Source organism: Oreochromis niloticus, linkage group LG1, assembly GCF_001858045.2.
Source record: "Oreochromis niloticus isolate F11D_XX linkage group LG1, O_niloticus_UMD_NMBU, whole genome shotgun sequence".
Lineage (NCBI taxonomy): Eukaryota > Metazoa > Chordata > Actinopteri > Cichliformes > Cichlidae > Oreochromis > Oreochromis niloticus.
Genome location: NC_031965.2, coordinates 1203900 through 1227728, shown reverse-complemented (window position 1 = coordinate 1227728; position 23829 = coordinate 1203900). Strand labels below are relative to the sequence as shown.

The 23829-nt window shown below is 45.1% G+C and overlaps 3 protein-coding genes across 4 annotated transcripts in view; 1 reads left to right on the top strand and 2 right to left on the bottom strand.

Annotated features, from left to right (window-relative positions):
- Positions 1-1070: 1070 nt before the first annotated feature.
- Positions 1071-5717, bottom strand: cdkn2aip (CDKN2A interacting protein). 2 transcript variants are annotated; one of them, XM_005461635.4, is made up of 4 exons: positions 5529-5717; positions 4637-4886; positions 4426-4550; positions 1071-3360 (listed from the first exon to the last, which is right to left on the bottom strand). In XM_005461635.4, the coding sequence occupies exons 1-4, from the start codon at positions 5686-5688 to the stop codon at positions 2771-2773; spliced, it is 1125 nt and encodes a 374-aa protein (XP_005461692.1). In that variant the 5' UTR covers positions 5689-5717; the 3' UTR covers positions 1071-2770. The 2 variants fall into 2 exon arrangements, with proteins under 2 accessions (XP_005461692.1, XP_005461693.1); XM_005461636.4 differs by lacking the exon at positions 5529-5717 and adding an exon at positions 5299-5432.
- tubgcp4 (tubulin gamma complex component 4) lies at positions 5627-17099 on the top strand. Its single transcript, XM_003456894.4, has 18 exons — positions 5627-5764; positions 10403-10531; positions 10627-10749; positions 10829-10882; positions 10962-11018; positions 11307-11386; positions 12425-12626; positions 12716-12881; positions 12974-13098; positions 13200-13250; positions 13334-13439; positions 13752-13859; positions 14780-14924; positions 15018-15195; positions 15502-15636; positions 15726-15842; positions 15925-16064; positions 16181-17099. Exons 1-18 carry the CDS (start codon positions 5687-5689, stop codon positions 16185-16187), a joined length of 2001 nt encoding a protein of 666 aa, XP_003456942.1. The 5' UTR covers positions 5627-5686; the 3' UTR covers positions 16188-17099.
- tp53bp1 (tumor protein p53 binding protein, 1) overlaps positions 17089-23829 on the bottom strand; it is a 20912-nt gene continuing 14171 nt past the window's right edge. The window contains 9 exon segments of the mRNA XM_013265147.3: positions 17089-17413; positions 17507-17643; positions 18634-18830; positions 18998-19092; positions 20344-20532; positions 21260-21301; positions 21304-21438; positions 22747-22938; positions 23121-23518. Coding sequence (XP_013120601.2) covers positions 17223-17413; positions 17507-17643; positions 18634-18830; positions 18998-19092; positions 20344-20532; positions 21260-21301; positions 21304-21438; positions 22747-22938; positions 23121-23518 — 1576 coding nt within the window. The 3' untranslated portion in view covers positions 17089-17222.

Genomic DNA, 23829 nt, shown 5'->3' with positions numbered 1-23829 from the left:
ACAGCCTTATGGGAACAGTAGTCTACCACTACAGCTCTTACATTTATCCTGGACATCACATTTTGGGCTGTCTAGACCAAAATACAAAATTTTGCTCTTCAAGGGCCTGATATCCACTTCTGAGGAAGTCATACTGACACTGTTCAATCGAAATTTAAAATAAATGTCCTCATATGTGGATCTCACAAAAATCAGGTAAAAAAAAAAAAAAAAAAAAATCTGGTAATTCTTTGGGACCTGATGAATGTAAAAACAATCAGCCCAAATAGCAAAGAGAAATTAAGAATGCCATGAGAGATTTCGGGTCTTAGGAGGTTAAATATTTTTAACAAGTTTAATTACCCTTTCTCTTGGACACTATTCTTAAACTGACAGCAATGTAAACGTGTCTCGATGCATGAACGACACACGTGGAGTCAGAAATAGTTCAAACACTGCTGCCCTCTAGTGGTGAATCCTGGCACTGACTGTAAAATGAACCAAATTAAACTTGTACAGAAGATTCATTGATGCACTTTGAATCCAGTAATGTGCACTTTTGTATTTGTTTTTTTTATGTTTATACAAAAACAAATATTTATTCTATTAAGGTGGACCTTTTTGAATAGACCATGCAAATGTGACGTGCCCATTTGCCACTGATCATTTTCCTGTTTCGACCATAAACCCGAGCGGATCGTGGCCTGTGTCCAGTGGAAAATAAATAAGAGCCCAGTCATGTGAATGCAGTCCACTCAGCTGTGTCGAAGAGGCCCGAAGCCTGCTTATATAAACAATAAGTTAATTTCAGCTGTGGGAGGAGGTCGAGCATGAATGTCACTCAAATCGCTGACGGCTCCTCAGCCGTGATCGTTTTACGATTTCTAATGAGCCACTGAGTCAGGAAGTGCAGCTGTGGATGAACTTGAGCTAATTAACGGTAACGAGAGGAAATACGTGACCCATGTCAGCTCATGGAGTCCAGATTTCTGTACTGTTCAGAAATCCTCAAAGTGAAATGAGATCATTAGGTTTAAGAGACCGTAACTAACACCCCTCGAGCTCTGGTGCTCACACAAAACACACTTAGCTTAGTTTCAATTTGGTTTATTTAAAAATATATAGAAACAGGAGCACTGGCGTAAACGTACAATGGAACAGTATAGATACTCACACTTTAACGCAACCCTGTTCAATTTCAACCGAGACTGCAAGAAAGAAACAAACACGTTACGGCAGCACTTTACCCTCAAACACATCAGAAACACACACGACGCGTCCAAACAAACATTCTTCATATTAACAACCAAATACTTCAAACTTTCTCTTTTTTAACATCAACTTATTTATAATAATATCAAAGAAAAGCAGTAGCATTTACAGTCAAACAGGTACTGTAGTTGGCAGAGTCTCCCTCAGTTTCTGTCTGAATAATAAAAAAAACAATCTTCAGTTAAGTCCGTGTGGACATGTTTTTGAATCACTGGGATGCCAGTTCCATGAAGAACTGGAAACCAGTAACCATGACTGTAACCAGGATTTCAGATTTAGTTTGTCTGAACTAAGACATAATCAACGCACTGTTTCTCCAAGCTAATCGAAAAATTAAGAATAATGTGATCAATTCAATAAGGTGCAGCCCTGCTCTCCTAATATGATATCACATATACTGTTACAGTGGGCGACACTCATATTAACAATAAAACCAGTGTTTAGAAAAACCAGGGAATGTGCAAGTAACACCGTGTGAGCCAAAAGCTGCCCGTTTTTCTCCTCTTGGCTCTGTGTGACATCAGCGAGAGCAGGCGTGGCTCTGTCAGACACACAGCACACTGATCATCCTGCTGTTCATGAAGGGCAGCCAATTAGAATACAGCTGGCTGAGAGGGAAAGGAGCTGAATCAGCTGGTTTCAGACAGGGGGAGGGGCTGAAACAAATAAGAATGACTGTGAATTATGTTACAGAATCTAAATATGGAGATGGGAATGAGCGTAAGAGGCCCCCCCTCTTTAAGTGCAGCTCACGACAGAATAGCAATGTCATTGCAACCCTTCACGAGTACGATTAAAGGAAAAGACTGACATTTATCACTGAAACAAGAAACAACTAAACTAAATGCAGACTGGTGCGCCACAGTCTGATGTTTTTTTAATATTCTCAGTAAGGAACAGTACATCATGTTTAGAAAAGAATCGTTACCCTGCCAGGTTATTGAAGCTGTAATTGTTGAGTCCGTGTGACTCACTTTGCTTGTACGTTGTGAGTTGGAACCTAAAAAACCAAAACCCAACTCCTACCAATCAAATAAAACCTCATGTACTCCTGTGTTACCCTCATGAAATCAGCAGATAAAAAGCTGTGACACAGGAATGAACTGAAGGGGGAACGAACTACTGGCCAAACTGCTTTTGTCATAAACAGTCACAAACAGTGTAATATTGCAGTTTTGCTCATTGGTGGCTGCTGGACTTTTAACCAGTGCCACAGGCGCTCACTCCACACACTTTGGTTCGCTGTTTGCTGTCTTTACAACTCAGATAATGGCTGAAAATATCAGGAGCAGTGGAGTGGGTTTGTTTTTTTTGCAGACTTGGGACTAGTTTTATTGTTCTGGTGATCGTGCACGCGTAAGATTATTAAGAAATGAAGGTATTGTGTGAAATGCACCATGACAGTTAATGCTCCAAGTTACCTAATATTCTCTGGGCTTAGCTACGATGGTCAGCTGCATAACAGTCTGGTCCCGACACAGGCGTGAACGCCTTCAGTAGCTCCACCCAGTCAAAGCTTCTACGATGAACTGTCTTCCAGCTGCTCGTCCTGAAAAGGGTAGCTGAGAGCAGGAGGAAAGCCCTGACTGCGGGGCTGTTCGTCCAACAGCATCAGATCATCCACGTCTTTCCCTTTGTACCTCCGCCGACAGATCTTTACAGTGACTTTCCGCCCCTGAAATACTTTAAGGGCTTCTTTGGAAGCCATGGCTCTGGCAGCGGCCTCGTCGCGCCCGTATCCTGTGCCCATGAAAACAGTCTGACAGCGAATTTCACACACGTGGCCTTCCTTCTGTGTGCGGCCCGCGGGGAGGCCCGTGATGTCCTTCAGCGGCACAAACACGCACGTCAGGGTTTGCTTGCACGACTCCACGCAGCTGCGAAGGATTTCAAAATGGTCCAAGTTGGGCCCAAAGCCCCCGGCTGACACCAGTTTCCACGCCACAGCCTTGTACAGGCGGTTGAAGAAGGGCTGGTGCTCTGCTGGAGCCTGTGGAGGTGGTCCCAGCTTCTGACTCGCAGGCCGCGCCGCCGTCCTGAGCGCAGGTCTGCTGTCGAGCTCATTAGGCCCAGCCTTGGCTCTTTTCACGCAGCTGTCATCCTCAAGCTCTGCAAAAGATGACACAGCAGGCAGGAAAACGTTGACTGCACAGGAATCTGTATTTAATGAGGAAACAGAGCCTCAGGTGTGCGTGTGTGAAAGGGAAAAAACCCTGTGCGTAGGTAATTACACTGAAACCTCACAGCAACAGAGAACAGCAGTGAAATGGATTTGTTGGTCAGTAACGAGCTACAGAAAACTGTCAAATCTATTCTTAGATTGAAGTCACATCACTTGTAAAAGCCATCCAAGGTAACCTTAACCTGTTATCATGGAGGATGAAACTAATGCAAATATTACTCTGTGTGTTCATATATGTCCGTGTTGACACGTCGGAGTGACAGGATCTCTTTTGCTTCTTAGCAAGCTTGACGAGGTTTGTGCATTATTAGCAAGCAGTGTTTGTTTTTTGCACTTAAAAACGCTGCAGCCCGTTCGTGACAGATCCTGCTCTGTGTGTGGCTTAGTCACAAACACACAACAGTCACAGCCCAGATTTAAAGTATTACAGATTTACTGCTGTTTGCATTCACAGCCGCTATCATGGATTGTTGAGTCAGGCTTGGTCGGGCTGCTCCGACTTTCTGAGTTGGAAATCTGACCTGAGGCGATGTTCCAGTGGAAAATTCAGAGTGGGAAGTCACTAATAGTATTTGAATCCAATGCAATCACAATGCACAATAGCATTTTAAGCATTGTTAACTGGGCTTTTTAAATGATATACACAATGGAAATGATTTCAACTACAGCCGGCACTTAAACGGTCCTTAAATGAAATTTATAGGAAAATCAACATGGCTGTATTATATTATCTTTGCGGGCTGTTTTTGATGATATCATCAGTACAGGTGTGTTAATGTCACCTGTCACCATTGGTTTCCTATGTATATATCACCCTGAATATTCCAGAGAAGGTAGAAGTATGAGACTACAGGCCAAACACTCAAAAATCAATTATTATGATTTTCTGTCGTTATCAAGCAGCAGCAGAAAAACCTGGACCCATTAAATAACAGGTAGTTTTCCCAAATGTAACCTGTGAAGATGAAATGTTAAACATGTGCACTGCTTACCAGCTGATGCGCTCCTCTTTCCTCTGGCTGTGAATTCATCTTTTGTTGTTTTGTGAACAGGAGGATCTTGGACTTTTATCCCTTCTCCCATCTCTTTGATCTTGTCCATTACAGCCTGTGGATAGCTGAGGGATTTAAAAGGTAACAATGAACTCTTATTATAGCGGAGAGCATCCACAGCTTGTCATTCTGCTCCATCAGCGTGTCCTACCTGCAGCCCAGGAAAACGTGATTAGCCCAGACCATGGACAAAGAGAGCAGCCTGTCCAGGCTGCTGCTGGAGACTCCTGGCTTCACTGTCGGGAAAGCCTCCATGTTCCTAAGGATGAACTCTCTCCGAGCGACCCACTGCTTGTTGCTCTCACAGTAGCTTCTGAATGTTTCCACCCATTGGGCCAGCTGCGGATTCTGGCCCAGGTACTCTGCAACCACGTCCTCTCCGCCACTCTCCCCCGCCATCCCTGCACTCAGACACGGTTTTACGGTTAGAAGAACAACAGAAAACTAGCAGCAGCTTATTTATTTGTTAGCGGTTAGCAGTGCTAGCGTGAATCATGCCACTTAAACTCAACAGGTCTGCGTTAGACGACGTAAAATGGCGGTGGCCCTACTAGTTTCAAACCGCTGGTGTTTTCCTGCTGACTTGCCTGAGAGCAGCCTAACGTTTGTTGTGTCAACTAGTAAATATACCAGAGTGGACCCAACAAACCGACTCCACGAACTAACGTTAGGACAAACGGCTAGTGGAATAACATTAGCTACAGCAGAAGACACGCTAACAGCAAAAACACAGACATAAACGAGAGTAACGGGATTGCCGTCGCTTGCACGGGAAATATAAAGTTAGTATTTTATACAGTAACTACGACATACCAAGCGCTCTCCGTTGCGATGTGCTTCAGCTAGTTACATGACCGAATGATGACGCCAGACTCGCGACGATATCTTAGTGCACAGGAAAAAAACTACAATTCCCATGAGCTGGCTTGTGTTTACGCATCTCGCAGAGCTAATTGAAACCCAAACGAAGCACGCGTGGAGTTGCTAAAGGCTCTTGTCGATTTTAAAAACAAATAACATCGCAAGCCTGACTCTTCCACTACCGTGGAGCGATGTCTCCGGCTCCTGCAGCACTCTTCCCGTGATGCTTTTCGCGCTCACGTAACAAATCTGCGACGGCTCGGGCGGCGGTTTGTTTTGGTGGCTGAATGGGAATCTCTCCGCTACAATTTGAATTTCAGACACTTTAAGTTTCATTGACATGATTCACGAGCTCTTACTGGCGCTGAGCGGATACCCGGGGACGATTTTTACATGGAACAAACGAACAGGTTTACAGGTAACACGGAAACACTGCAGTTCTCTGATACGATAACTTCACTCAGATGTTAGCTAATATGCATGTGGTTACAAGTCAAAGCTTGACAATTTATTACAATTCAATTATGCATAAGCTAAATTATTAGCTTTGGTAGCACTATATTAAAGATATGCATTTTTGCTAGGATAGCTTACTGACAATTGGCAGGTTTGAATACTGCAAGATGAAACGTCACTCACCTGCCTTTTTATTAGGTACCCCTGTTCGTTTACGCAAGTATCAGCCAATCGCATTACTGCAAATCTGTGCATTTAGGCATGTCTGTGAAGGTTCTCAGTCATTCAGGTCATCGTAGTCTAAGGATCTTGGATAGAAAAGCGTCTGGACTTAAACTTTAAGTTGCTTGAAGACGTTTCACCTCTCAGTAGAGAAGCTTCTTCAGTTCTAGGGTCAAATGGTGGAGAGTCCCAGATTTAAGCTCTTTGGGAGTAACCCCTCCAAAGAGGGACAAAAGGACCCCCTGATGATCCTCTACCTAATCACATGAGCCAAGGTGGGTCCCAATCAGCCAGGGTTTCGGGTGAGCTCATTGTGAAACCTGGCCCCACCCTATCATGTGATTTCCTGAGGTCAGATGGCCCAGGATGTGAGTGGGCGTTAAGGCGTGTGGGAAGGATCTCAAAACTGGATTATAGATGGCAGACAGTTGGTGTCGTAAACCACCGCCTCTGTTCAAAGATGGTCGCTCACAGTGGACATAAATCATCTGTCCTCGCTGTCCAAAATGTGAACATTGGCGCCTCGAAAGAGTGACCTTTGACCTTTAGATGCAGATGGACTGCTGAGTCTTGTCCCGTGGAGGTGGCTCTTCTATGTTGTGCGCTTGTGAAGTGGCTGTTTGGTCTCTCCAGTATAGAGGTCTGGGCATTCCTCACTACAATGTACAGCATACACCACATTGTTCAGTCTGTGTTTTGGAGTTTTGTCTTTGGGATGAACCAGTTTGTGTCTGAGTGTGTTGCTGGGTCTAAGGTAAACTGGGATGTTGTGCTTGGAGAAAACTCTCCTGAGTTTCTCTGATACACCGGCTACATGTTGGATGACAATGTTGTTGCGTCTGTCTTTCTTATCCTCCCTCGCTGGTGTCTGATCTTCTTTTCTGTGCCTCTTTGCTGACTTGATAAACGCCCAGTTAGGATAACCGCATGTTTTCAGTGCTTCCTTTACATGTGTGTGTTCCTTCTTTTTCCCTTCAGGCTTAGAGGGAACATGTTCTGCCCGGTGGTGTAGGGTCCTAATTACTCCAAGTTTGTGTTCCAGAGGGTGGTGGGAGTCAAAGAGGAGGTACTGGTCCGTGTGTGTGGGCTTCCAGTAAACTTCAGTGTTGAGGTTTCCATTCCCTTCAGTGCGCACGGCACGGTCACATGGAACATGGAAGTGGAAGAAGAGGCTCTTGGCTCTTTTAAAAGGAGAGCACCTAGCCACTGGTAAAGATATGTGGACAACACCTGGGTCAAAATCAAAACACAAGAAGTGGAATCCTTCACTGCTCACATCAACGCTGTGGATAAAAACATAAAGTTCACCAGGGAAGACACAAAGGATAACTGTTTGCCATTCCTGGACTGTGCTGTGCACATTGAAGAGAATGGCAACCTCAACATCGAAGTTTACTGGAAGCCCACACACACAGACCCCTCCTCGATTCAGAGATGGTCTTTCCCTTTTCATGTAAATGGCCTTGTTGACTCTGCGCTCAAACCAGCGTTCCTCCCTGTCCAGGATGTGTACATCCTCATCACTGGCCTGTAGGCGTAAATAGTCCTGGCCTGATGATCTGCCATCCTCTTCGCCAGAGGTTGTTTGGTTTCCCTGATGTATAAATCCTGGCAATCCTCCTGGTGCTTAACACGATCCCCAAAGGAGATCTGTGTTATACTGATTTTATGTTAGAAACCAGAGAAAGGCTTTTTGTGTTTTTAAGCTCTGCTCTCATTGAAATAATTACCAACATTACTTACTTCCCTTCTTCCTTTTGCTGCAACATTGTCTTTCATTGCTGTTATTTACATGTAAACTCGTCTGTTTTGTATCCATGTGTTTGGTGCTTTTTGCAGTTAAAATTTACAAGTGGGTGAATGGGTGTGGTATTTTTTCAAAAGGTCTATTCAAATGAATATTCCAGCTGTAAGCAGGACAGTGTGTGGGAGCGCCATTTGATTTGATTTGATGTCTTTTATGAAAGGCAAAGAAGGAACATCTTGTACACATCTCATTCTGTGTGTTTAGAAAACAGATGTGTTCTAATAAAAGTGTGAGATGGAGAGTGTGCCTGTTGTGTGTCAGAGCTAAGCTGACATAACTCTGTCTTTCTTTTATGGTGTAAGCAGTTATAAAAGTGTAATACAGACAAATGTCTTGACTATATTTAAATAGAAGTATCAGAAAAAATGTTAGCAGTCTTTGTTTTACAGCTTCATATATAGATGTCCTAATACATGCTCAATCATCCAGGTAAGTAAATCTCCAAAAGTTGATTCTGTTCATCTGGACGTAGCGGTGAATGGTACTCATGGCAATTGATCAGTGGTTGTTGATCAATGGTCATGAGAATTTGCATAATCATGATGAAGGTGACCTCCCAGCCCATTGTTCCTTCAGTGGGCTGGTTTCAGTCATTATGCAAATGTACTGTTTATAAGATTGGGGAAACCTGCAGTCAGCTGAGACTGAAGACGTCACCTGGATGAGTGACGAAACGTTTCTTCCACTGAAAACGTCCAGATGAACAGAATCAGCTTTTGGAGAATCATATGGTAGTGAGTTGTGGCTGAAATATTCAGTGTATAATTCATTTATTAGGCAAGTTTCAAAGATAATCATTAGGGGTAACAACTGCTCCCAGTCACAGTGTTCACAGTGTTCAGCCAGGTTGCATTTGTGCCTGACTGTATTGGGAATGCATGCAAACATCATGCAAACTGCACACAGGTCTGATGTGAGGGTGCCAGGCTGTGCAGCATTCTGCTGCCCTCATTCCAACCACACAGCATCCAGTAAATAATCAAATACTAGCAACTCTGTAGTGAACACTTTCAGCCACTTCAGACTGGAACAACGCAGCAGTTGCAGATTATGTCATGATGTCATCTTCACTGCACGTGTAAGACTGGTGCACATACAGTGTGCTGAGTCACAACAACTGAACGTTTTCACTGCAGACATGTGAAATGGTTAAAATAGTGCAAGTAATGATGTCATGGCTCAGTTCTGTTAAAAAGAAGTACATTGATTTTGCTTATTTCTCATTGTTCATATGTAATGTTGGGGTAGTGCACACTTATATGAAATATAGTCAGAGAATGTATAATGTATGTACAGGCAATACATGGGAACTCCAAGCTAAGGCCTCAGAACAGCAGGAATGATGGTAACAGTAAAACACACCATGAAATTCATCACACGTCAGAACTAGCAAGAGACATACATAACATGAAGTATCGGTGTTATATTTTATGTTAAATGTTTATATATTTATCTCTTTATCAACACTTTATTTTTTGTCTGTTACTATGACAACTCCCTGCAATAAATAAAGAATAATCCTTTAATTGTCCCACAAGGGGAAATTTGGTTGTAACAGCAGCCAGAAAGACACATATACAAACAAACAAGTACACAGGACACAGAACAGAAACATACACAATTTTTCTTACATATTTACATTAAGGACAATGGTTACTATAAACAGAGTACTGTACAGTTATTAAATTATATATAAATAACTACAGAAAAGAGGCAAACCAGGTTGTAGTGCGAATCAGTTGATTAACTTATTGCAGTTACAGCGCTGATGTAAACATCTATGATTGTTGGGAGCAGTTCTGATTGTACAGTCTGACAGCTGCAGGGAGGAAGGACCTGCGGAAACACTCCTTCATGCATCGAGGATGCAGCAGTCTGTCACTGAAGGAGCTCTGCAGTTCAGCAACATTTCCATGCATGGGGTGGGAGACTCTGTCCATCAGAGATGTTATTTTGGCCAGAGTCCTTCTGTCTCCCACCTCCTGCACTGGGTCCAGGGTGCATCCCAGAACAGAGCTGGCCTTCCTGATGAGTTTATCCAACCTCTTCCTCTCAGCTGTCGATAAACTGCTGCTCCAACATACCACACTGTAAAAAATGACAGATGCCACCACAGAGTCATTGAAGGTCTTTAAAAGCGCTCCCTGTACTCCAAATGACCTCAGCCGCCTCAGCAGGTAGAGTCTGCTCTGACCCTTCCTGTAAAGAGCATCAGTGTTGTGGCTCCAGTCCAGTTTATTATTCAGGTGAACACCCAGGTACCTATAAGAGTCCACTATCTCAATGTCTCAAAAGTTTCTCTGATTCTGATTCAACTTTATTTACAGAGACCGCGGCGTGTTGTCTGTCCAAACATGAACTTCTGCCAAACATATGTTACTTATAAAGTCATTTAAAGGACAAAGGAGAAGTGATTTACTGATTTAGCCTCGTCTGGATGCAACAGTTTCATTTTACAATATTAATAATGACTAAAGTGCGGTCAGAAGAAAGGAGGAGTGTCGGTGTAGTGCGTCATTCTAACTTATGTATTTTTTCGGCACACATAACTTGTTTTTACGTCACCTTCAGGTGTCCCAGGACCTGCCGTTCCTTCACCCCAGTGAGACCAGTGTCCTCAACAGACTCTGTAAACTGGGCTCAGATTATATACGCTTTACAGAGTTTATAGAACAACACACGGGACATGTTCATCCACAGGTGAGTCCTAAAACATTTATACGTGATGATTTTTTTCTTTTTGACTGCATCTTCGACACAGTCTCATTGTTCAGTAATACGTCCCTGCTGTGCAGGAGCATCACAGCAGCCAGCCCAGCCAGACCGGGCTTCATGGGATTTACCTGCGGGCTTTCTGCACGGGGCTGGACTCCATGCTGCAGCCTTACAGGCAGGCCCTGCTGGACCTCGAACAGGAGGTAAAGTCAGGAAAGGGCGACAGCCAAGAACAGCACAGCGTGTGAGACGACGCTCATTTCACTCTCTCGTTTGTTTCAGTTCCTCGGAGATCCACATCTGACGATATCTCATGTTAACTACAAGCTTGACCAGGTAAAGACTTGCCTAAAAAACACATTAAGATTTTCTTCTTAACTAAAATATAATGCTGACTTGGTTTGTGTTTGTTTAGTTCCAGTTGCTGTTTCCATCTGTGATGGTGGTGGTCGAGACGATAAAGTCACAGAAGGTAAAGGAGAGATACATCATTACTGAATAAAGGAGAGACAGCAGCACTTGTCCAGCGTCTGTTGTTCGCTGAAAGTCAATGAAATGAATACTCTTCTTTCACTGTTTAGTAATGTAGCTTACCAGCCTGTTTCCTGTGGTATGGTCCATAATAGAATTGATAAACGTGTTGTTATAGTCATGAAAATGGACCTTTGGATGAGCACTTGGTCACTGTACAGTGAGATGCTCTGTAATGCATCAGGAGGGCCTGGCGTGTTGTAAATACCTCGTGTGTCTGCTGAATTAGATCCACGGCTGCCAGATCCTGGAGACGGTGTACAAGCACAGCTGTGGGGGGCTACCCCCGGTACGCATGGCCTTGGAAAAGTAAGTCTATGTTTATCACGGTTTTAGCACTGGCGTAATAATACATACATTATCCTGCCACAGAGACTATAAGTAACCCTGTGTGGGTGTTTCCTTCCTTCACTGATGTGGATTTGACACTTCATGTGTGCTAAACATAACAAACTCATTTATCCCAGCGAGCTATTAAAATTCATTTATTCTCTTTCCTGTGACCTCGACCTGTGTTGTGATTGCTTATTCATGTGAGAGTGTGTCACCACTCCACCAACTACAAAGGACAACAGCACCTGAACTTCATTAACCTGTGGACTGTTTTTAATGCCTAGTTTTCATTGTGGTGTTGATTGTATTATGGTGCCAAGCTTTAAAGGGTTTTCCACAGTGAGTTCAGTACTTCCTCTGATAATTGTTCATTTTAAAGGTTCACTTCATGTGTGCAACAGTAGAGCTAATGTTAAAGACAGATTCACCTAATCACCTTCATAAACACCTCAATGAGACCTTTATGGTCTCAATCACCAGCTTCAGGTTTGTTTTAGCAGGATTCTGTGAATCATGTCCTCACGTACACTAAACATGTTACACTTTAAGGCGTGGCTGCTGTCTGCACATTCCTCTCTTTCTCAGTCATATTTAGTTTTATTTATACAGCACCAAGTCACAACAGCAACAGTGTGCTTTATACTGTAAGGTAGAGATGCTACAATAATACAGAGAAAATCCAACATGAGCAAGCACCTTGGCGACAGTGGGAAGAAAAAACTCCCTTTTACCAGGAAGAAACCTCCGGCAGAACCAGGCTCAGGGACCAAAGACACAGTGTCACCTGGGGATGAACAGTAACTGAAAATGTCGTGCACACAGTGTGTGGATAGAACTGGACGTGGTGTAGTTGTCGATTGCTGCTGTTTCTAAAATAACTTTTTGTGGATGTGCTTCACATATGTTGTGCATTGTCTTGCATTACAGCACGTGCCATAGAATCAGTAGGATGTTTATACTTTCTTATCATTGAACACTGATATCAGCTATCCTTTTGTTTCTTTGAATCTGCAGGATTCTGGCCGTGTGCCACGGTGTGATGTACAAGCAGCTGGCAGCTTGGATGCTGCACGGGCTGCTGCTGGACCAAAGCGAGGAGTTTTTTGTGAAGCAGGGTCCCAGTGCTGGAGGAGCTGCTGCCAACCAAGAGGAGGAAGAAGAAGACCTGGGACTCGGAGGCTTGAGCGGGAAGCAGCTCCGTGAATTACAGGACCTGGTGAGTGGCACGCACGGACGTGCATCCAGCGCTGAACTCAGAGTGTGTTTTTCTCAAGTCTTTTAATGTCGGTCTGTGCTGTTGTGCAGAGGCTCATCGAGGAGGAGAACATGCTGGCTCCATCTCTGCAGCAGTTCTCCCTGCGCACAGAGATGCTGCCTTCTTACATCCCCGTCCGAGTGGCCGAGAAAATCCTCTTTGTGGGAGAATCTGTCCAAATGTTTGAAAACCACAACCACAGCCCATCCAGAGCTGGTACTGGGAGCTTCTGTTGTAACCTACTGGAGTGGGACCTCTTCTTTTTGTGTGTCTAAAACAACCCAACCTGTTTCCTTCGTATTTTTCAGGCTCTATACTGAAACACCAGGAGGACATGTTTGCTGCTGAGCTGCATCGACTCAAACAGCAGCCTCTTTTCAGCCTGGTGGATTTTGAGAATTTGATCGATCGCATAAGGAGCACAGTGGCTGAGGTGAGCTCATCAGGGACAGCATCATTTTTAGCATTAAAAAAGGAAAACTAGCGAGCTGCTTTCACAAAGTAAAGCCCTCATGCTGTCTTGCTGATTTGCAGCACCTCTGGACGCTAATGGTGGAAGAGGCAGATCTGCTTGAGCAGCTCAAGGTTTGTCCTCATCGCCCTTGGTTCTGCATCATAAATCAGCGTGAAATGAACCGTGCTGATGTTTGTGTTTTGTTTGTTCCCAGATCATTAAGGACTTCTACCTGCTGGGTCGCGGAGAGCTCTACCAGGTTTTTATTGACCTCGCGCAGCACATGCTGAAGACTCCTCCGACGGCTGTCACCGAGCACGGTAAATATTGATGTGCGGGTCTCAAACAGCTTCCCCTCTCTGTTTATTTGTTCATAGGTAAGTTACACAGTTAAACACAATATGCAGCTGTTTGTCATTATGTGTTCACGTGCATTCGTGCCGTGCTACATGCCAAAAAAAGAAGAAGAAAAATCATAATAATAAAACAAAACATCTGCAAGAAACAGACACATGTAGAGACTTGAAATGTGTGCAGGTTCTGTGTCTCTGCTCGTAAAGCAGCAGCAAAGTAAAAGCACACTCAAGGTCAAAGCTCTTGCAGCATCATATCATGTGATTTCTTTTCCACAGATGTAAACGTAGCCTTCCAGCAGGCAGCTCATAAGGTGCTGCTGGACGATGACAACCTCCTGCCTCTGCTGCACCTCACCGTGGACTACCAGGGCAAAGACGGCAAAGGTGGGCTCACTGGGTCACAGTGCAACCTTTGTTTAGGAGCCCCACTCCTGATGTCGTAAAACTCAGTCTGTGGCGGGTGGCGCCCTCTGCTGGCCTAAACTGTTTTTTTCCAAATGAAGCCTTCATGCTTTGTCATCAGGTTAAAGCCGTATGTCTACAGCTGCATCATCTGTCCGGTGTGTTATTACAGTTAATAGAAAGAATTTATACTGTTACACAGCTACTGCTGAGTTTACTGATCAGATGTCAGATACCCTTATGGTGTACAGGACAACGTGTATATTTTGGCCTATTTTTGAAGTCATAGGAGATTAAAGAGAAACGTGGATCACAGAGTGAATGAAACACAGAAGTACAAAGTTCTCGTTTCACTAAAGGTTAGATATTCCAGCTGTTGGGGCTAAAACACTCGAACAACTGGAAGACCAGCATCCTGCCCCTGCAGATGCATTTCAGATACAACATTCTTATTGTTGTGATTGAGGCCGGTGTGAAAAGAGGAAGTTTGGAGAGCTTTGATTAAAATAGGAGAGGCTCTTTGTAGATACCTGCATTCAAACTGGAACCATCAACATGTCATATTTATCATTTCATGATTATTGTGGTTAATCAGAGTCATCCCTAAATGTAAGTTTGTATAGGCTGAGAGAGAGAGCTAATAAAGGAACAATTACAGTCATTTATTTTATTTCAAATATCAGAGTCAGTGTTAACAGACTGTTAGCAGACGAATCTACATAAAAACAAGTCTGAAAGGTATTTATTTATTTATGAAGCACTTAAATCAAACGCCACACCATAAACTGCAGACTTCAGGTTTTAAATCCTCCCCCACACCCACTGTTACCGACAGTATTCACCTGGTGTACTTATACATGTTGTCTCGAGCTGATGGTTGGTTACTATGCCTGCTTTCTCAGAGGCGTCAGGCCCCAGAGACGGAGCCACTCCTCCACAAGACACTTCCCCTCGCGAGGTTCCTCCCACAGGCTGGGCAGCCCTCGGTCTCACCTACAAGGTCCAGTGGCCACTGCACATCCTCTTCACTCCTGCTGTGCTGGAGAAGTGCGTGTTTGCACCCCTTACTGCACCTTTGATGTGTTTAGTCCCAGTGCATCCAGTCACCGTCCTCTCCTCCTCGTGTGTGTGTGTGGTCAGGTACAATGTTGTGTTCAGGTACCTGCTGAGCGTGCGGCGGGTGCAGTCACAGCTGCAGCACTGCTGGGCCCTGCAGATGCAGAGGAAACACCTGAAGTCCAGCCAGACGGACGCTGTGAAGTGGAGGCTACGCAACCACATGGCCTTCTTGATTGACAACTTGCAGTATTATTTGCAGGTAACAATGCAGCCGAGCATTTTAAACTACCAGCGCACAAGATTATCATTTAATGACCTTTGCATGAGGTTTTAGCTGTCATCAAAGACTTTCCTGCTCAGAGTCTGAGAGATTTAACCAGTTCTCCCATATCCTACTTAAAAATTGACTGGTGGCTAAATTAAATCACGTTTCAAAGCCCGTTCGGGCATCAGTGCCTCATGACGGCTCGTCTGTGGATGCAGATGTTAAAAACCATCACAGGAGTAATAATTCAAGGAAAAAAGAATCACGTGCTGTTTGAATGATGTAGTTTTTAAACTGCAGGTGGATGTGCTGGAGTCTCAGTTCTCTCAGCTGCTTCAGCAGATCAACTCCACCAGAGACTTCGAGAGCATCCGACTGGCCCACGATCATTTCCTCAGCAACCTGCTGGCCCAGTCCTTCATCCTCCTGAAGCCGGTATGAGACACCAAACAAAAATGATGCTCAGCTGCTACATTTCACCCTCCTTACCTGAGGCCGCTCTGCTCACAAACTCTCACCTTCAGGTGTTTCACTGCCTCAATGAGATCCTCGAGCTGTGCCATAGCTTCTGCTCTCTGGTCAGTCAGACTGTGGTTTCACTGGATGACAGGGGAACCGCTCAGCTCGATCTGCTAGTCAAGGTAGAGAATACACACCTTTTTTTTCCTCTGTTGGAAACTGTAAAGAGACTTTTTTTGTAATGCCAACTCTGTCAAATTTCAGGGCTTCAGACGCCAGTCATCCCTCCTGTTCAAAATTCTGTCGAGCGTTAGGAACCATCAGATAAACTCTGATCTGGCTCAGCTGTTGCTGCGACTGGACTACAACAAATACTACACCCAAGCTGGAGGCACACTGGGCAGGTAGGACCAGTGTGATCATCATCTATAGCTCATGTTCAGGTGCAGAAAATTCAACACAGACGGTCATCAGAATGTACCACGGTTAATCTAAAATATATACTTCCTGCTTTTTTCAGTGTTTAAGAAGAGCCCACAGGAAGTTATTTAACCTGCAGAAGAGACTCCCATCACCGGCTTCACCCAACCTTTGAACAACCAAATTACAATGATCACTTTCACTGTAGTAATACTGAACTGAGCAGATAGTTTGGGTTTGTTTTACATGCAGAGATGATCAAACTGCTCTGAAGTTAACATGAGAAGCAAACAAACGTCACTGTTTTTGTAGAGCTCACTACATCAAAAAAGAAAGTCTTGAGTGGGAAATAGTTCAGTGTGGCCCAAACAACCAAAGGAAAAGGCCGTTTGTTCCCTTTGTCGATGAGATCATGGAGAACAGTCTGATCTTTGTTTGATAAAACTGTAGAGTTGATGTAAAAGATGAGATCGTGACATCACCTTGGTTTCTGGACTTCCATTTGAAATGACTACATATCATATGTATCATATATCTGAGCAAGCAAGGTCATATTTGTGGAAGCAGTAGGTGGCTCTGAACAGACGGGTAAGACGATAGCCAGTTGTCAAAAATAAAAAAAACACATGCACAGCTTTTTAAACCATCAGATCTCTGTAAATGCGTGTAGCCATGGCGACACTTTGCTATGCATCTATTCTAATTGACAGATTAGCATCCTACACTGGCAGTTGCTAATCTTTATGTTTAGCTTGGCCTAATCCACAGCAGACATGGATTCAATGTGCAGCCTGTCATCGAACTACGCTGGATGTTTTTACAATGTATTCAGTTTAGGCGCTGTGCTCGTTATACCATCATCACTCAGTGTATGGAAATGGAGGCGGAGATCACAGGAGCACTGCTGGGATGTAATGTGGGCGAACCCTCCCTTTGACTCTTGTATAAACTGTAAATATTAACGGCTTGTTGCGTGTACCGTTTTGTGTGGAGAAAATAAACAATGCATTAAAATGAAACAAGGGTCACAATTTATTATCTCATAAAAACGGACAGGATCAAGTTATATACAGCAGTAGCATGCAACAGAACTAAAGCTCAACATTTAGCTTGGTCAAAGGCATTTTGCACGTGGGGTCAGATTATGAGGATGAGGAATAGTCGTGGCAAAATTGAGGCTTGCTGTCGAAAGCCAGGCGCTCCCCGCAGATGAGACTCTGGATGAGCCACTCCGGAGACACCAGCGGGATTTCCTGTGATGTTGCGCTTTTCTCGAGCAGCGGCGGACAAGCATGGTCTGTCACCACGAGGTCATACTTGCCAGCAGGAATGTCTAAGGATGGAGCGGGAAAGTGAACAGATTAAAGTTTCAGCACAGCAGCGAGACAGGGTGCATTGTTTGGACATCACTGTGTGGATCCTGTACCAGAGTTGTCCTTGTCTGCTTGGAACTGCCGGACGGAGGAGCCTCCACCCATGGTAATCAGCTGGGCCCACAGTTCCACCGGCTTCTCAAACACCAGAAGGGCCCGCAGGCCTTTGAAGGGGCTGCAGCGGGGATGCCTGAGAGGACAAACAGAAAAGATCAGAAGCAACAAAGGCTCTGTGACTTGTAAACAAGAACACTTTGGTTTATTCCACATGGAAATATCTTAAAGATAAGATAAGATACCTTTATTAGTCCCACAAGGGGAAATTTCATAAAGTACCATCATAAAACAATGTCATAGCTGATGACATCACTTAAGAGTGACATCACTGAATCAGCTGCGATTCTTACACCTCTGACCTCGTGAGGACCAAGGATAGTCAGGAGAAACCAGGATTTTATCAGCACGTTTTTACAATGACTACTGGTTTCCAGTCTGAAGTAACATGCACCTGTTACATTGTAGCAGACGAGACTTTTCCCCACAGCAGGACAGACTAATGTGCTGAAACCTGCCACTTTACTGCTCACAAGGAAGAGCAGGGATCAGTCATGTGATCTGTTCTATTTATTATACAAACAGGTCAAATGACGAGTGGGTGGAGCTTGATTATGCCTTTGAGTGTCAATTCCAATAAAGATTTTTCAAAAGAAGATGGTCGTTTGACTTCTACACTGGTGTTAATTTGTACCAAGTGTGAATGGAAACTGTACTGCTGGCTTCATCAGTAAACTTACTACACACAGCATTTTGTGCCCACACTCGTGTTCTTCGGGGTGGCTGTAGCTCAGGCGGTAGAGCAGGTCATCTACTGATCGGAAGGTTGGTGGTTCGATTCCTGGCTTCCCCTAGTCTGCATGGGCAAGATACTAACTCCAAATTGCTCTGTGATGCATCCATCGGAGTGTGAATGTTAGTTGGAAAGCACTTAGGAAATGTGCTTGGGTGAATGCCCAAGTTGTGTAAAGCGCTTTGAGTGCTCAGAAGAGTAGAAAAAGCGCTATATAAGAACCAGTCCATTCATGTTCCCCCAATAAAAACGAATCTTTTGATGTGATGTGCTGCATTTCAAATGGAACCTTTATTATTATAAATAAATCCCAAACATAAAGCGTCCTCTCACCACTCCACTATGGCATCGTCCAGCCCCACGCCAGCAGGCAGCAGGTAGTTCCTGTAGTTGAGCAGTTTGTTCTCTTTGCAGCAGTCTCTCACCCATATGTGCGACACACACGGCACGCCGCTGGCTAAACACAGCAGGTACTTCCTGGTACGGCAGTGCTGGTCTGCGATGAGCAGGCTCTGGTAAGCTGCCTTACACTGAAAAGGGAGTCGAACACACACTTATTTACTGCACTGCTTCAGACTTTAGGTGATGTTTGTTACCACGGAGAAGACTAATATTGCTTTGGTGAGCTGGCACAGATATGTGTAACGTAAACATATCTGTGCGATCACAGGCACATGCTAGGGTTTTCATTACTTACCTGTTCTTCATTGAAGTTTGGCAGGATGAAGCCTCCGCCCGCCTGCAGCTGCGATTCTGTGTATGACTTGTTATACGGACCCGTCTGCACATAATCTGAAGAGAAAAGCATCAAAGGAGGCAGGAAGGCTTCAACAATTGTGATTAGGGCTGGGTCCAGTGTGTAGTTAGCCAGCTGCACATACTCTCATGTTTCCAGTGGTGGATGTTCATATTAAACATAGTCAGTTTCACATAATGAGATGAGTCTGTGCAAAACGCTCAGGATGCTCTGAACACCGAGTTTCAGAGTGTTTTTCTCACAGTGGATAATTATGTTCCCCTCATCTGTCTGTCAGGCAGCTAAGCAGCAGAAAGCTGCCTGGAGCTGCAGCTGAAACAGACTGAGGATGAACTGAGGAGCTGCACCGAGGTCAGCATAGGACGAGGATTACTTTCAGCTGTGAACCATGTAAACCACAATCAGCCCCCTTTAACATCCCGAGATGCACCTGGCTGCACATTATATGCATTTTGTCATTGTTAGTTAATTGTAGCTTATTCGTGGTTATTTTGATGTTCCAATACTTTTTGGAAATACACAAAAAGCCCAGCACTTTACTTTGAGTCCATGTTTGGTGTGTTAGCTACTATGAGCATTTCTGCAAACCGTGGAGAAAACTGTGTGTGCAGGTCATCACACTTTTTTCTGATAATGTGGACTCCTGTTCAGTTCAACAGTATTTATATTGCACCAAATGACGACAACAGTCGCCTCAATTTTCTTTAAATTGTAGGATAAAGACCCCACAAAACTAGAGAGAAAACCCAAACTATCAGACAGTTGGCGATAGTGGGAAGGAAGAACTCCCTTTGACAGGAAGAACCCTCCGCCAGCACCATGACCAGTTGGGGGTGAGGGGCACCAGCACCACATAGTGGGAAAGAGGTAATTACGGCCCAGAAATGAGCACCACAAAATGATGGGCTAAACTGGACCCAGTGATGCTACTGGAACAAGTTTTACTCACTATAGTTGAAACCGTGATTTTCCCACTGTGGGAATGAGCCCAATAAGCAAGTTTATGCACCAAATGCTTCTCAAACATGTGGAAACATATAGTGTTATTAAATGCATGACCACTGGGGGAAAAGCAGTAAGAGTGAGTGTTCATGTTCATCTGTCCAAGCTCATGTATGTGATGATATCACTGCTTCATCAACAAGCGAGCAACACTGCTGCCTTCAGCAGAAAACCCTGTCGACAGCTACGTTTGGGCTTCCAGACAAATCTTTATGCAACATTAGTGTTTATCTGACATAACTGAAGGCTCAAATCTGGAGGTGCTGAAGCACAATCTGTCTCACCCTCCTCATCCTCGCTCGTGAGCTTGTTGGTCAGGCGGTCGGTCTCAGACGAGGCGGTCAACATGAACGCAAAGCCCATAAAGAGGGACGTGTTCTGGGGCAGCGGACCGTGAGAGTCTTCCACGTCCCCAGACTGACCCGGGACATCGGTGCCACTGCCCGAGGTATTGCACACACCGACCCGCTGAGCTGAGGACACAAACACACGCAGGACTTAGAGGTTAAAGACAGGGACTTCTTTAAAGGACGAGTTCACCCAAAGCCACGATAAAACAGTTTCTCACTCATTTTAACCATGGACATAGTTTTTGATGTATTGTTGTGATGTGTGAGGAGTTCCTGCCCAGAGAATAAGCAGGAGTGTAACAGCAGCATCATTCCTGACACGCGGGAAAAACAACACACCCATGTTGGGCGCAGAGCTCAGAGAGACTGTTTCTGTGATTTGGCTGAACTGGTCTTCCCAACATCAAACAGAACAGCTGTGCTCACATGATGCACCCGTGAAATCCACTTCCCTTCCCCTCCACCCGTGAACAACACCATGCTAAAACTGCGGGTGGGTTATTCATTACCGAGTCAGTCTCAGCAGCAGAGGACGCACACAGGCCGCATGAAGATGTCTTCATCATGCTCAGTACAAAAATGGCATATTACTGATTTCACATGAACAACAACCTGAATCAAGTCTGCATCAGGATGAATAAAACAGTCTATAACACACAATCATTAAAAGTCATCTTAAAACTGTTAAAAATCAGCTGCTAATCATTCACAGTCCATTAAAACCAGTTTGCATCGCGTTTAAAATCACAATTTTAAAATTCAAAGCTAACTGCAATACCATAAATATATGGCATTAACCCCAACAACACACACACACACAGCCATGGTCACGGCGAGGCGGTCTTCGTACCAGCTCTGGCCCCCGCCCCCCTGCGCCCCCTCTTGGCCGGCCCTGGTTGTCCTCTGAGGCCATCAGCTTCCTCTTGCTGGAGGTTCCCGGGGTGCGAGGGCTGCTGGAGGAGCTGCGGTTGGGAGTGTTCTGACCTCCAGGGGTTCCTCTGCGTCTCCTCTTCCCCTCAACCAAGTTATCTGAGGATGATAATAAATATCAGCAAACTGAAGGGAACATACAACTGGGAGCAAGAGCTCGAGACAGTAGTCCAGTATGCACACTGAGTATATTAGGTTTAACCACTGGTCTCACTATAGGTCTCAGTGCATCTGAAGAGCTGGACGACGTCTGTCTGCCGATGATGCTTTGGGCACTAATATGAGCTATAAGATGACACAGATAGTCTTTACTTCTCTGGAGCGATAACACAGGAGGAGTTTGGCGCAGGAACAGAGCTTCAGTATTAGACGAGCACGCCTGCTTCCAGAGCAAATGTTTGTATGTCATCTGTGTCCTGAACAATTAACGCCGATCTCATCATAACTTACACAGCCAGCATGATCTTAATCATCATGGTTTGAATGGTGAACCCAGCCCTTAAATGACAGTGGGCGGAGTGAAGAGCAAACACTTTACACGTGTCTGATCAGAGGACGGTGGCTTGAAATACAGCTGCCAAGGAAACGCCGCTCTGCTCTCATTTTTCAGTGCAGCTGTATCACAGTCAGGCACGAATGAAAGGCACCATCAAGCACTCCTCTCTGATGGTGTCCTGTAAGTTCTACCATTCCCTGTGCTTTGTCACATTGAACCAGGGCTCTCAAAGGTGCCTGTAAACTGAACTCAGGATGATGTGTGAACACAAACAGGCTCACAGCCCACCGAAGCAAACCAAACTCTTCCTCGTGTATTCTTTACACAAAGTGCTACATGTATGCAGGACTTCTTCCCAGCTCTCTGAGCCCGCCGTTTACGGATCACATGCTACTGCATTTGCCTGCTGGGACAAACACACAGACTTCCTGTATTTACTGCCTCTAATAAGTGAGGAACCTCTAAGACTGCACTGCAGAACAACTATTAAGGGGGGCTTGTGCTTTTATAATGACCCTGTGCTGACCCGACTGTCATTACAGAGGAACGCACGGGCCAGAAGACAGAAGAAGGTGCTAACACTGGTTCCACACCACACTGTGTACTGTAACAAACACACACTATAACATGCCAGTTATTGGTTCCTTTTGTCTCCATCATGGATGAGAATGATTGGCTTTGAAAAACTCTAAAAACAGTGAGAGCTGCGATCAGAGAAACAGACGCATCAATCGAGAAGTGGATCAGAAGGAACCCGGTTACACTCAGGCTGAACTTTCTATTGGTCTATTTTAAAGAGTTCGCCCTGTTTAAGGACTGTCGAGGTTTAAAACAGTTAAGCACAGTGAGAGTCACGGGCAGAGGCGGTACCACCGCCGTGTGGGTCCATCCTCAGCTCTGCGGCGTCTTACCCAGACTGATGTCGGAGGCCTTGGCCAGAGGAGTGGTGGGCTCGTAGGGCCCGAGGCTGTGCTGCTCCCTCAGCTTGTTTCCCTGCTCCAGCGACAGGATGACCGATGTCCTGTTGTACCACTGCCTCTGACCCTCCTTCTCCACGCTGTAGAACAGCTCCGGGCCTTCTGTTTTATGGCCCTTAACAACACCTGCACAAACACAAGAACCATCAGTCCTGCATGTTTTAGTCTTTCATGTAACAACCACAGAAACAGTCAGAGCTGATATCACTGTTAAATCTCCTCCGTCCAAACCAGGTGGAGTAAAAGGACAAAAAACCAAACTCACCACAGCGATCTTACTAAACTACGCGCGGTTATCACTTCCTCACCTATACTGAAGTACTCGTCTTCCAGCAGAGCAGTGACCTCCGTCTCCAGCGGGATGGGATCGCACAGCAGGATATCCTTCCCGGCAACCTCACACTCGTAGCCATCGTCGAACCGCAAGCGGAATCTCCCCTCGCCGGCGTCTTTGATGATGCGACCAGAGTAGAAGTAGCCATTGGATGACCACTTAGCCACCACCCGCAGGCCGATGAAGCTGCTCCCGGCTGAGCTCGCCGCCTCTGGCGAAGACCTGAGGGAGTCTGAGTGGCTGGGCAGCTCGGGGTCCGTGGGGCTGACAGGGAAGCGTGGGGGGAGCACGCGGCTGTACGGCTCATCTTCTGAGGAGGACTGTGGCTGACCCTGAGCTCTCAGTCTCTGCAGCGAGCCACCGCCTCCTCCCCTTTAGAGAGAACAGTCTCGTGTAAAAGGCCTGTGTTGTCCCAATCCAAGCAGAGACGGAAGACATTCCACAGATGCACAGAATTTTAATGGAATCAGTAAATATCCTTTAGCTTTAGCTAATTTTTGGACCTGCCTATGTCAAAGTAATCCTTTTGGTTTTATTTTATTTGTTGAAATGAACCACAAGTATCTTTAAAGCAGCTTTTATCCAGCTGGAGGTTAGCAGACAAACTAGCTCTCTGTCCCGTACCTCAACGAAAGCTTAGAGTCTAATCTGCAGTGACGCGGTGCTGCTGTCTGTGTGGTATG

Bases quoted from the DNA above. Each gene is read 5' to 3' on its own strand.
- cdkn2aip (XM_005461635.4), bottom strand. From the start codon at position 5,688: ATGTCAATGAAACTTAAAGTGTCTGAAATTCAAATTGTAGCGGAGAGA. The intron at 4,551-4,636 runs GTAGGACACGCT...TAAATCCCTCAG, and splicing joins CACGTTTTCCTGGGCTGCAG to CTATCCACAGGCTGTAATGG. The intron at 3,361-4,425 runs GTAAGCAGTGCA...CATCTTTTGCAG, and splicing joins AAAGAGGAGCGCATCAGCTG to AGCTTGAGGATGACAGCTGC.
- tubgcp4 (XM_003456894.4), top strand. From the start codon at position 5,687: ATGATTCACGAGCTCTTACTGGCGCTGAGCGGATACCCGGGGACGATT. The intron at 11,387-12,424 runs GTAAGTCTATGT...TTGAATCTGCAG, and splicing joins GTACGCATGGCCTTGGAAAA to GATTCTGGCCGTGTGCCACG. The intron at 15,637-15,725 runs GTATGAGACACC...TCTCACCTTCAG, and splicing joins CCTTCATCCTCCTGAAGCCG to GTGTTTCACTGCCTCAATGA.